General features: G+C 45.8%; 1 protein-coding gene across 2 annotated transcripts in view; it reads left to right on the top strand.

Annotated features, from left to right (window-relative positions):
* XPO6 (exportin 6) overlaps window positions 1-8,655 on the top strand; it is a 30,625-nt gene extending 21,970 nt beyond the window's left edge. For both annotated transcript variants that reach the window (XM_078605258.1, XM_078605257.1), the window contains exons 17-25: window positions 412-558; window positions 1,115-1,298; window positions 1,523-1,678; window positions 2,242-2,356; window positions 2,931-3,102; window positions 3,829-3,990; window positions 4,265-4,363; window positions 4,604-4,834; window positions 5,841-8,655. In XM_078605258.1, coding sequence (XP_078461384.1) covers window positions 412-558; window positions 1,115-1,298; window positions 1,523-1,678; window positions 2,242-2,356; window positions 2,931-3,102; window positions 3,829-3,990; window positions 4,265-4,363; window positions 4,604-4,834; window positions 5,841-5,942 — 1,368 coding nt within the window. In that variant the 3' untranslated portion in view covers window positions 5,943-8,655. The remainder of the gene's footprint in view (window positions 1-411; window positions 559-1,114; window positions 1,299-1,522; window positions 1,679-2,241; window positions 2,357-2,930; window positions 3,103-3,828; window positions 3,991-4,264; window positions 4,364-4,603; window positions 4,835-5,840) is intronic.
* The last annotated feature ends 5,394 nt before the right edge of the window (window positions 8,656-14,049 follow it).

The following is a 14,049-nucleotide window of genomic DNA, read 5'->3' as shown; positions in this document are numbered from 1 at the left end:
GACACGGCGGGCACCTTTCTGTGTTGGAGTTTGTATGTTCTCCCCCTGTTCTGCCTGGCCCCCCTCTGGCTTCTCAGGTTTTCTCCATAGCTAAAAACAATGTAAGCGCTATTGGCCAAACATCGCAATGCTGATATTTTGCTGACAAATTACTCAATTGGGATTACACGTTTAAAAATAAATGCCTACAAAGTAATACATTGCGATGACGCAACATCACCGAAAACCTGGCGCCACAGTCTTTAAAACGAGTCTCCACTTGGTGAGCCTTTCCTGCGAAAACAAGAAAAATCACAATAATAACAATAGCATGTTGCACACGTGAGTGTAATACTGTGTGCATTTTTTATGGTAATGCGAGTGCTGCTGTAGTTGGTGGTTGTAACAGCTGACGTGGACCGTGCGCTACAGGTTCCTGAGAAAATCCTCCTGTCGTCTGCGCATCTGCTGGTGTCCATCGCGTCGACCGTGCGACCCCCGTTCCTCGCCACTTTGCCCACCGTTCAGAAAATGTTTGCCAAAGTGTCGGATGGCTCGGTGTACCATCTGAACGCTGAGGTACGAATTCTTTGTGCAAAAGGTCATTTTCTTTATTATATCAGTGTTTAATAATTATCTTTGCAGTTTAGGAAATCACCTGTTTAATTTATGCCTATTTGAAACAGCTTTGTTTGGAAATACTGGATGCAGTGAATGGTGGTGGTTATGAATCCGTCGTGAAGCATTTTGAATATTAATAATGTAGCGCATTGGATATTTGCGTCATATAGTGCAAGGGTGCCATGAAGGAAGGCGCTGTGTTTCACAGCCTGCAATAGTTTGTCACAGCTGGGGATGAATTTTCAACTTTGTCAAATTTGAACCACCACACTGACACAATGGCCTACTCTTTTCAAATGACATCACAGGATCTTTAACTTCCACTATGGAGCAGATGGCGCGTATTTTACCATTAAAACACCGGCAGTGTTAACCTGGGTGGCTGCTGGATTCGAATCGCAAACCCTCTGCAACAAGCAGATGAACGCACTCCCGCTGGGCCGTGTCACCCAGCTGACAACAAGCCTCTGCGCTTGACTCCAATATCTGTTCTGTGTGCGTGTGTTTGTCTCAGGCGCAAGTGCTGGTGTGCCGAGCGCTGGTGAGTGCACTGCTGCTGCCTTGGCCCAGCCTTGGCGATGGGGAGCAGCAGTGGGTTGTGCGCTCTTCCAACTTCTGCGGCCTGATTCAGACGCTCACGCAGCAGTACCGCGCACTCAAGAACAGCCTGCAACAGGACAAACTTTTGCTGGAGCCAGGTTAGATGTTTGCATATATATGATAACAACTTTGACCCGTGGCACACCATGGGAAAGGGAGTCAAGGATTATGTATGGAACAAAAAAAAGGAATGGTAAAACGGAAGGGATGCTGGGATGGAAGTCCCCAAGACGGACACAATTGTGGGTAAGACAACCTAAATGTGTAATTACAAGTGCAGATCGGCCGTTGAAATGTCTCGTCGGTGTGGCCTGGTGTGCAGCCAAGCCGGTTGTGCGGCGGACACTAGCGATTCTGCGGGACGTGGTGGAGAGCATATCGGAGGAGGTGACCAAGTCTCGGCAGATTTGTCACCAAGCCATTCAGGAGTCGGTGCAGGTCACCCTTGTGCTCTTCCCGCTCTTCATCAGCCAGCCAGGTACAGCTGTGATGAGTGCCGAGGGTGTGGTTTTTTGTAACAGTGGTAGGGTACACACATTTGGGAATTTAAAACAATTAATTTTGATGTCCTGGTATTTATTTAATGGTGAAAGTGCAGCCCTGCATTTTATTGTTCACATCTCTCGAGACAGCTCTAGGTTCACCAATAGATGTAGCCCCTCATCTAGAGGCTAGTTGGCCTACTCTTACATTCTGGGCAGATGTCTTAGGAAGACATGGGATTACACACGCTATAACCGCACGCATCCTGCCAGTTGGTTGTGCTCTAAACCCATTGATGCTGTTGGGTGGACAGAGCCCCCGGGAGGTGGGGGGGGGGTTAAGATAAATATGCCCATTGTTTCAACTTCTATGCCGGGAAATGTATCTGTGAACGCTGGATTGCAAATCCAGCGTGTTAAACATTACACAAAGACATCATTCACTTTTATATATTTTTTACTGTGCATTCATTTCGCAGTGCTAAGAAAATATCAGCAAAGATGTTATACCCCCATGGGATTAACCTCACTCGTGTTTTTACCCTCCTCTCGTCTCCAGATGTGACGGATGATATATTGACATTTTTCCTGAGCCTCTTCCAAGGGCTCAAGGTGCAAATTGGAGTGCCCTTCACAGAACAAACCATCCAGACCTTTCTCAACATGTTTACACGGTACAGCATCCCACATCCCCCACCCTACCCTTGCACAATCCGTGCAGGTACAGAGTGGCTTGTGTGTATCGGCCTGTATAGCTGCCACACTGATTAGCGCATTCAACGGGGACGGAGATTTCATTCCTACTCATGGATGATACTTGCTTTTGCCAACTGGCGAGTGCCACCTGTATTAGGTAATTAGGCTGCTATCCTGTATAGCGAGATGGTGACACGCTTGTGCTGGGAAAGCACTGAATGTGTCGATGAATCAGCCAGCTAAACAGATGAGTACGTATGCATGTTGAACTTCTTTCGCACCGTGCTAATCGGAGGTGCGGGGGAAGGACAACTAAACATAAAAGAGTGCTCAATGAACAATTAAGTCTGTTTTTCAATAGCACGCAAGTTGGCAAGTATCCAGATTATTGTTGCTTAGTTTAGAGGGAACAGTTGTTGATGGCTGAAAAGCCGGGAGGGTTGCCAGTTTAAGCAATCACTGCTCCCCCCCCCCCATGCTTTGCTCCAATAATCTGAGGCCAATGAGGAGTTGATAGGTGACTATTGTTGTCTTCCATTCCGTCGTGTGCAGGGATCAGCTGGCCGACAGCATCCTGCACGACGGGAGCGCGGGCTGCCGTGTGGTGGAGAAGTTCCTCAAGATCCTCCAGCTGGTGGCCCAGGAGCCTGGCGCTGCCTTCAAGGCTTTCCTGCCCAGCATTATCTCACTCTGCATGGAGCAGCTGTACCCCATTGTGGCTGCGGTGAGTCACCCTCCGCCGCCGCTAAATGATTCATTTCCTGCATTGGTTTTCCAGCCCAAATGGTTGTGGCCCATTCGCGACAGGGCTTCACACACTGCCTGCAGAGTTCGTCCCGTGTCATTCTGCACGGCTGCACCACCATATGATGGACACTGCATTGGCAGTGTTTGCAGAAGCACAATAATGTAAAACTCAAAACACATAAATCAATAACTCAGGTCCTTCACACCATGTACATTTAAACATTTTAATTTGTTTATGCGCTATAAAAAAGGGCCACTGTCCAAAACGTCGCATTATATACTTAATGCCACAGTGTTATTGACGAATGCAAGTATTTTGTTATTTTTGCCTTGTTTTACCTTTTCCTATTCCAATGACGTTTTCTTCCGATTGGGAAGAAAACTAAAATAACTTAATCGGTACCGAGGCTCCCACAATGCTATGCGGGAGGGCATGTGGCACAGTTGGGCGCCAGTTATAATAGTGCGGTCGTGTCGCTCCAGTTCTCTGCGGTCTTAAAAAAAAATGGCGCTATGCTCAACCTCTTTCACGTTCCGAGATTCAACGGTGAACGGAACCCACCCTGCAACTTGCAGACGTCTCGGAATGGGAAAGGGTTAAATTGGTGTAGCAGAGTCGACCGGTTGAGCGCGTCGTGTGCGCCATCCAGGGTGCATGTGTAACTCGCAGCCTCGTGTGGTTCCTCCTCCTCCCCCTCGACAGCGCTCGTCGCCGGACATCAAGGCTGAGCTGTTTGAGCTGCTGTTCGAGCTGCTGCACCACAACTGGCGCCACTTCTTCAAGACGGCCGTGCTCGCCACCATTCAGAGGGGTGGCCACGAGGAATCCATGGAAAACCAGGGACAATTTGTGGCCATCATGCAGGTACCGACTACCTCGAGCACAACCAGATTCCCAGTGTCGTGATTGGGTCCATCTTTACGGCACTTTAAGCCTCGTTCGATTGGCATTTGCAAAGCAATTGACGAAATGTTATAAGTAGCAGTGCATAACATTTTTTGCAATTCTTACAAACATTGACATGTTTAACAGACGGATTTCCTTTTGAAAGTAGACTGGAAGTAAACTAATTTGTAATGCACTGGTAGTGAATGTGTAGTCGTTGGATTTACTTGTTTGCGTGCGTCGTGTTTTGCAGGCTTTTGGGCAATCCTTCTTACAGCCTGACATCCACATCTTTAAGCAGAACCTGGCCGCCTTGGAAAGCCTCAACGCCAAACATAAACTATACCATAAGGTGCACACTCTCTACCCTTACCAGCCGCACGCTGTCCATTTACTCTGACCTGTGTTCAATGGTGTAAGCCACGTTTATTTACCAGTAATGATGATTTATTTATTTATTGCTTGTGTGTGATTCCTCAGTCTGGCACAGGCCCATTTCATCATGGAGGTACCAGTTTTATCACATGAATGTCTGTATCCCTGCAAATTCTGGTCTCTGTCTCACCCCCCCCCTCCCCGCCTGCCTGCACAGACGATATTCCGCACGTCGATGCTCTTCCAGTTCCTGCACGTGCTGCTGCAGGTGCTGCTGCACCGCTCGCACGACCTGCTGCAGGACGAGATCGCCGTGGCGCTCTACAACATGGCCTCGGTCGACTTTGACGGCTTCTACGCCTCTTTCTTGCCACACTTCCTGGAGACGTGCGACGGCGTGGACATGGCACAGAAGGGCACGCTCGCTGGGAACTTCAAGATGGACAGGGTGAGTTATCTGGCAGAGCACAGCTCCATCGAACTGCGCTTCTGTGGCCGTCTGGAATGCTCTTCTGAAAGTAGGAAGCCACTGGAAGGATGCAGTTTTCAAATGTAAATTGAAAACTCTTTTCTTTAGCACTGCTTTTGTGTTAATTCCTTGTCTTCCCCTGCACCTCTGATTAGCAAGGTTGGTTGTGTATTTTCCAAAGAAGTTAAAAATACATACCTACAATTAACACTTAACTGAGAATTACAATTCTTCAGCTTCAGGACCAACAATATCCCTTAATATAATTGATAGCCTCTTTTCACAAACGAGTATATTCAATTACGCTTACTAAACTATTATAACCTGCAAAACAACCAATCAACAAGTAATGAACTGATTATTAAACTGCATCACGTGCATGAGTGTGCTGATATCACTTTCTTAAGGTCCCTGATGAGGAAGCTTATTTACTCTAGTGCTGAACTTGTGGTCACACCTGCTGATGATGCTGGGTGTAATCTCGAGTGAAACGTCAGCATGCAGCTTGCCTTTCACCATTCGGGTTTGTTGAAACACCACATCAATTGGTATATTTGCCCACGTGATGACGACTGCATTTGATTGGTTTTGTCAGCTGGCTTGGGTAGGAGCTGAAGATTAACATTGCACACACACACACAACATCTAACAATTTTTTTTCATATTGGTCCTCAAAGCCTTTTATATTAAGGAATATTCTGTTGGTCATAAAGTTGAAGAATTGTAATTTTAAGTTAAGTGTTAATTATACTAGTTGCTTTTATAAAAACAATATATTTATAATTTTCAAATATTGTTTGAGTTTTAAGCAAGTGGCTTTAAAGTTTATTTTCCATCACACTTTTGTGCTATTTTTGCCAAGTTGTGTTTGTCTTGTTATTGACCTTTCAGAGAAGTGCCAATTATCACGGAGGAATTTGTAAATTAGGAGTTCGGAAGGTGCTTTAAATCAATGTTAAAGCTTTCCTGTGTTTAACGTTTGCAGGATTTGCCATCATTCACGCAATGCGTACACAGGTTTGTCAACGACCTTCGCTACTACAGGCTCTGCAACAGTAGCCTGCCTGCTGGAACCGTCAAGTTTTAATGCCGATGGGGGGAGGGGGGAGGATGAAAACTTAGAAGTATCGTCCAAACAATGTGTTTGAATTGAAGCGCAGAATAAGCCACAAGCAGCAGTCCTGCGACTAACTGAACGTCATCCAGCAACACCCACGAGGGTGCAGCTCTTCAATGCCCCTCCCCTGCATGTGGCTGCAGGTGAGACACTTGTCAATGTATTTTGAAATTGAATAATAAAGAAAACATGGTGAGAACAATGAGAACGGAAAGCGGCAGAGAAATATTTGGGGCGACAGATGTTTTTTCTCGTGATGGGGAAACGTGCCGTTTTGTGATGGACAGTTGGGGCCCGTCTTTGATAATCGGTAGCAGCAAAGTTGCCAAGTCTGAACTGCCAAGCGTGGAGGAAGAACTGGCAGTGTTAGAGGAAGAGGCGAGGGCTGCCGACTGCCGGCTCTCTTCGGCGTCGTTTTCCTCGTGTGTTGCCGCTGCGGAAGTGAAGAGAAGGAGGAGGTTGCACGCGAAACCCCTGAGAACGTGTCGCTTTCTCATCACGGTGTGCTGCGGGCCGTACCAAGCCGCAGACAACCGCGTATGCCAACTGAGCCGCCACCGTTGGAATTCAGCCTTCTAATGCCGACGTTATAAAAAGAAGTTCTACAGAAACATACGGCAGTGAATTGCTATCATCATTCCTTATTTTCTGCGTTTATAAACGGTTTGCTGAATCAAGAACTTGTGATCGCTTATGTTCATGGTGGGAGACCAGTGTTATGAAGACCTGTATCAAAACTTGATTAATTCTCGCTTTGTTTTGTAAAACTAAAACCCCATTCCAGGTCGTGTGTGCCTATCACGCAATAGCATATGTAAATGAGTTTGACAGTGTTGGGCTGCTGGAGATATATGAAAAAAATAAACTCCCGTTTCATAACTTGAGGAAAAATGATTAAAAAAAAAGTTAAAAAACATAATTTGGAGGGAAATCTTCACAATGTGAAAACAAAATGTGAGTGAGCAGTGTGACATGAAAATGGCCTAATTTTTCGATAATTCAGTTTAGCAAATAATTGTATGGACTTTCTACTGCGATGAGTGGAAAAATTTACAAAAGCAGTTCACCTGACAATTTGAAGTTGCAAACTGGGGCCATTGTTTATTTTTTTGTAAAATTAGCGCTGTTTGCTTATTTGTTCTTTTTTTATTACGTCTACTGGGTCCAACAAACATTATCTTGATTGTGATGCAATTTGTGTTTGAGAGTAATTGTATACGTGTTCACTTTTGTTCAGCACTTGTACACAAGGCACCAAACGGCACTGAAATGATGCACGGAGGATATGCAGCTGTTGGCGGAAACGATGTTGGTGTTGTGCAAACACGCGCTTTGCTTTGAGCTCAGATTCCCAACTGTGTTCCTCCCCCAGTGTGCCATGCCAGGGGCCATCGGTTATTTTGCGCGCACACGTCGAAGTAAGAAGTGACCGTATTGTGCGCAGGTATTTATAAAGACGGGAGGAGCCATAAGAACTTCGTGCCGATTTCTGTTGGGAAGTACTGTGCGGCCACTGCACTTCCTTGCAGAAATCCAGGAGAGTTGGTGCAGAGTGGGGCGTGCTTCACGAGGCTCGGGTTTGTGCTTCTCTCATTTTAGTTTTAAAGTCGTCATTTGTGTCTGTGCGCAGAAGGCCAAAATGAGAACGTGAAATCCCTTTTTCAGTTGAACTTTTGTTTCTCTCTCCCATTAATGAATTCTTAAAGAATGCAACTTTCCTTGGATTTGACAGCAAGAGGGCAGCCAGTCTAAATCATATTGGTGTATCCGTGTAATACCAGACCACCTCTACGATGATCACTTCTTTACTTAAAGCCAAGAGAACCCGTTTGAATGTGTTTTTGGATTCTATTTTTATTTCTTTAAAACAAGAGCACGGTCTCCAAGGTAAACCACATTATATTTAGAGTAGTGTCTTACGCTTGCTATGTCACTTGACGTATTAAACGTGTACATTCTGCATATGTTATTGTGACTCGATCGCAACGTTTTGCAGCATAATACATAGCTGGGCAATAATTTAAATTATTAAGTTCTGTAATAATAAAATTGTTGTTATTGTGAGGCCAAAATGCCACAAGAAATATAAGACCGGTGCAGAAACACGGAAGGGCGCATTGTGAACGCTCAATGTCTTGGTCAATCAAGCTGCCCCCACCCCCCCCTGGCGTGCTGTCAGGTAATGAGTTGCCGTGGGGAAATTCTTGTAATTCAAGGTGATCCATTTATAGATTCGATTATAATGAAAAATGGTATAAACAAAACTTATTGAGACGGTAGGGGTGTGCAAAGGATGAGGAATGGGTGACCACAATAGGGGGTGGAGTAGTGGGGGTTGGGAAAGGGGAGGGAAGGGAATGGGGAAGAGGTTAAGTTTTAAGAGAGGAATGGATAAGGGAGGTTAAAGAGGGGGACTGCTTATGTGTATACTGTGAAATCAATGTTCTATATCTCGCTATTTTAGTGGGATATCTATAAATGGATCCCTCTTGTGTTCGGGGGCTGTGGAACCGCTTGCCGGCTATGCTTGGCAGACGCCTCCCGGTTTGTTCCACTTGAATCTCGATTGCGTTGTATCTAAGTGACAAGAGGCCAATCAGGTGCGGGAAATACGAGTGTTCAATCGGATGAAAATTGTACATGAATCAAGTGCTCGTTTAATAAAACTCACCACTTTCGGATATTTAGTTTTTTTTTCACGAGTGCTAGACTCACAATCGGAAGGTTATTAGTTCACATCCCAATCGGAAGTCAATCACCTTATTCATCCTGGGGTCAAGGAAATGTGTACCATTTTGTGGCAAGTCGGCTGTGGTCATTCTATGGATATACTGGCCACGGTAATGTGGACTTTCCACCTGTGAATGCCAATGGAAATGAGTGCCGCCCCAATGTCTGAGCAGGGAGGGTCTCTGACTTTCACTTGGTATTTAAAAGGAGTATGAATGGGGAGAAAAAAATATCCCCAATCAAATCAATAAAATGTTTGACGATGTCAGGATTAAAATACTTAATTATATTTGGTCTGTTCATTTAGTTGGTTGAGCAGATTCCATTTTCCAATTCCTTAGCAGATGCATTTGGCCAAATGTAATTCAGCATCTTTTATCTGCTAATTTTAATCCCCAGTATTCCCCGAGACAATTGTCGCATTAATTTGCTTGGGCACATCGCAGTGTTTGTGCACACGCGGCAATATCTGTGGTTGATTTCACTTAGGAGCAAATCACGGGGCTGTACAGAAGACTTGCAGTTGTGCGCGAGCATGCCTGTTGATGTGGCTTTTCTAAACCGATTGAATGTGCCAACATGACTAAACATATCCTAAATTCTACTGCAGATCGTTTCACAAGCATGCATTTGGCTGAATGGGTCTTCACAAAAGGCTCCATGGTTTCGGGTGAAGTAAAACGAGAAATATAATTAGAGTTATGCCATCTGTTGAGCTCGCATATGTCGGGAAATATATGACAGCGTCCCCGAGGTTGGTGGGAAATGTCCGCAGTGCCCTACCAGATGTGTCCCGTGAATCTACGAGGCTGTGTAGCCAGTTTACTGCTTGTTGAGACTATGAACAATGTGGAACACGAGTCAAGGTTGCCGACATGTTGCAGGATCCACCATTGCAAATCACAACGGGTGAAGAAACTCGTGCGCATTCGTGCGGCAAACATTTCTGAGAACAAGCTCACAAAATAAGTTATCCTGATACGAAAGTGCCGTCTTCATATGCCATTGTAATTAGTGCTGTCGTTCAAAGAGCTTACGATGTAAGGTAGAAATAAAGGTGAGTTCTCGGCATGTATAGCTCGGTAATCGCGTGCGTAAGTTTCACGGCATAACGGTGTCTCCGTAGGGTGAGGGGGTGTAAAATGTGGCCCTGACAAAATGGTAGCGCAGCCTGCATTCACATTCACGTATTGACTCTTGGTTTTTCGTTTGTGGTTGGTGTTGGGAATAATTCCCCTGGCCTCAAGGCTCCACAGCAGCGTCCATTTCTCGTGCTCGGATATTCACCACTCTCTCCATCGCATTGACCGCAAACGCTCGTTGCTGCAACTGCTCGGCTGTCTGAAATTGAGTAGAAATGTCCCTCGAGTGCTGGACATTTTTGCATCTCACGTCTTAATGTTGTGAAATACCTAAGGTACTAAAAACAATAGAATCTGTGAATATTTTGTAATATGAGGTTAAGTTTGAGTTTTCCAAATGTCTGTGTGCCATTTAAGCAAGTTCTTTTTTTAAGCATGCTCGCAATTAAAATAAAAGTACAGATCAAAAAAACACGCTCGTGTGTTTTAAACAGGCAACGCATTCCAATTTAATTAGCAGACTGAAACAGTGCCTTTATTCTTAAGAAAGAAAAGTTGGATTATTTTTCACTTATTTTTAACTTATTTATTATTCTGCAAGGGAATTGTTATGAAATCGAAAAGCAGATAACGAGACGGCTCAAGCTGGATTACATGGGTTGCAACAAACCCATTGGTGTGTCGCTTTGGCTGCGTTGAGGGTGGTTCTCGGAGCGTGTCGCGGCCCGCTCGACTGCGGAGCTCGTGGCGATTTTGGTTGCTCATCGCGTGCGGCTCCACCACTGACCAAGACCAACTTTATTATTGTTATTTTAACATAACACATCTCAAATGTTTCGATTTAAAGCTTTCGTGACTGCAGGGATTCATCGTCTTGGTTCTTTCGGTAAAGTCACGTAGAAGGGAAGTAATAAAATAATAAAAATAAAACATAATAAATAATTCTCACGACGTTTCGGCCACAACGCAAGCAGCTGTCCTCAGGTGAAGACCAGGTCTGTCGCTGTCTCCCCGACAGACCTGGTCTTCACCTGAGGACGGCTGCTTGCGTTGTGGCCGAAACGTCGTGAGAATTATTTTATTATGTTTTATTTTTATTATTTTATTACTTCCCTTCTACGTGACTTTACCGAAAGAACCAAGAAGACATCTCAAATGTGTTTTTTTTAAAGCATTCTTTAGAACACTGGAGAATTTGGGATAAAGCAATTTATCCATTGCTAGCGTGGCCACCGCGAGCAGTTTATTAATGAGTCAATGTCCTCGAATTGACTCGTGGTCTGATTACAAAGGCATGCTTCACTTCTTCAATTAGGTCTATTGGGTGCACATGAACGATCGCGTTAATTCGGCTTCATTGAGCAGCGGGCGATAAGGAGGAGCAATTGAACGGGGATTCGCATTTGAACAGGAGGTCTGCTCATGTTTTGTCTCGGCTAATTTGAAGGCGGGTTATTGGTGCTGATAATCAAGCCGAAGATCAGCCTGTATGTATGTTGACCTTCTTTCGCACCGTACGGAGCCAACCGTGCTAATCGGAGGTGCGGGGGATGAAGCATGGAGACCTACGATGGAGTCTTTTATACGAAGCCTGATTGATGCGTGGATTTTTGTTTTATGTATCACCAGCAGTACGTTGATTTGTTTATGCCGAAGATTAGTAACCACCCTATGGCCATTTAAATCTGATCCACTTATTGCAGGTAATCAATGCACTATATCGAGACCGAACTACATGCTGGCGATGGGTTACCGTCACTCCTCTGAAAGGAAGCGTCACATGCGACGTCAGATCCTTCCCATCACACCTGGTAGTGTGTCACACTACGTGTCCAGGGCGAGTACTTTAGTTAAGCATCACGCACCAGCAATGCATTTTCGTGAATCCAGACCACTTGCACATGAGACTAGCAGGGCCCTCCTGAAAGGGGGTCTTGGGACCCGAGCTCGGCTTCTCCTGGATACACGTCGAGGTTTTCCACCACCACATTTGCCGACAGCACGATTTTCTTCTTGTTAATTTTGTCCATTCTCGGAATGATGCCTCGAGGCCAGTTCCCTGTGCCCGGTGCACGATGTGAACGCGCACACAGCCAGCCGGGAGACGACGATTTGCAATTTCGCCTCCGCTTATTTTTTGTGAGGCAATTGCAGAGCTGCACACAACACGTGGCAACCTCTGGCTCTCAAAGCCACCCCCGTATCTACTCCGCTGCTCCGCATCCCAATTGCTACGACCGTGTCAGGATGACGGGCTACACATATATAGTGGGCCCGTATTATCCGTGTATAATTTTTGCAACAAAAAATATTGCAGTTGTACCCCAAGACCTTTGGATTAAAAAATGAATGTGCTATGAAATGTGGACGCGCCATATATTTATTTAATAAGAGCGGCAGCATAGGTTGACTGCATAAATAATTCACCGGGGAAGAATTAGAGCAACGTGAGCAACGCTATTAAACGTGACCTCTCCCGCCAGGTGAGAGCGCGCGTGCAAATGGAATTGAGACAATCGACACGAGGGGTTGCTGGCTCGCCGAGGGATGGGAGCACTGAATGCCGAAATGCTGTGGATCACACGCAAGTGAGGTTTAACTCCGCACCACTTTAGATTAGCAAAGTTGATATATATACAAACAAATAACTAATGTGGTGGTGTACATGACTTTTTTAAATCTCTATTCTGCCTCCTGTGTAAAAAAAATGTCAATCCAATCAAGAATTAAGGCCACCCCATGTCTTTCATACGAGTGAACACTCATTAATAGGCCGAGAACACCTTCACATATAGAGGATCGCAGAGCTTGGGAGGGTGAATTTGGCACCAGCTCACTGCTTGTGGCTGCCTTTCCCGCTTGTCTGTGGTCCTCGAGTCGGTCTCCCTCTTCCAGAGTGAGCGAATGCTGTGCGCGTCACAAGTCGCAATGGTTATCTTAGACTGCACCACGCTGTCAGTGCGGGATGGTGAGGGAGCTCGGCCCACTTTCGATTTCACCTCGCCAGCCATGTTCACCGTGACAAGAGCACCAACTCGCTTCACCGGATTCTTGGCGCGGGGCACAAATCACTTCACCACTGACATCCCCCCCTCTTCCATTCAACCCGCACTGACCAGTATGGTGAAGTATGGTCAAACAACCCCCTGTAGCGGACATGGCATGGGGAGGCCCGCATTGACCAAGGGCTGCACATGCACGTGCACGAGCCAAAGTGCAACTCTACTCACCACTACAAACACTATCGATCCATTTTGGAACAGTGTTCTCTGACCGCATGCTAAGTCCGCCCCCGCCACTACTCTGGCAGTTCAGCCAAAAAGTTCACAACAAAAACTGACAAAGACGAGGGGGTGGGGGGGGGGGCAGTGCAATGATATTAGCGCAAGCAGCAGAATAATCTGTATGACGCAGCCCGATAAGGACGACACGTGGACAGGTCGTTCTGCAGTGTCTGCTAGTTGTGGTTGGGGGGCTACATCGCGTGAGTAATGGCATTGTCGTCGGTGACGGTGGGGGGGGGGGGGCATAGCTGCGGGAGAATCGATAAACAACTCGGCAATGGGTTTGCTGCATTGCTCTGTGCTAAAGCACCGCAAAACCCGCAGCCTATAACACCTGTTGTTGCTGGTGATCGTTCAACTAGAGCATGAATCAGGCTCAAAGCTATACTCTGGTTCTTTCGGTAAAGTCACGTAATTATTTTTTGTTTATTCTGATTTTCTTCCTCCGTGACTTTACCGAAAGAACCAAAGAGTGTGTGGAGTCCTGCAGTCACGAAAGCTTCAAATCAAGATCGGCTCAAAGCTGCTTGGCTTCTCATACGAGACCGGGCAAATTTTTGGGCAATGCCATGTGGTCCATTGGCTCTGTGTACACGCACATAAATGCAAGTAATGTAATGTAGAGATATTTGTCGATCCTCTGCTGGATGGTGCAGGTTAGTGATGTGGGGTGGGGACGGATCAGAAATGGCTCGCCACTGAGGTTAGAGGCTGTTCAACACGCGCTTCGCAAACAATTTGCCACGACGACTCCGCGTGCGCAGTATATGCACAACGAGCAATTATTATCTCCTCAAACTATTCGACCCACGTGGAATCCAATTCGGTCTAAACAATTAAGATTGTTTTTCTCTGCTGCGGTATCTTCACCTGATTTACCTTCGACTCCTTCATCTACATAACAAAAATAAAATCCCCACGAAAACCGACCCGAGTGTGTTGCCGAGTCTCGGAGTCTCACTCCGTTTGAATCGTTTGCAT

Source organism: Lampetra planeri, chromosome 23, assembly GCF_965212315.1.
Source record: "Lampetra planeri chromosome 23, kcLamPlan1.2.h2, whole genome shotgun sequence".
Classification (NCBI taxonomy): Eukaryota; Metazoa; Chordata; class Hyperoartia; order Petromyzontiformes; family Petromyzontidae; genus Lampetra; species Lampetra planeri.
Note: the sequence above shows the minus strand (reverse complement) of the source record. Positions and strands in the feature narration are given on the sequence as shown.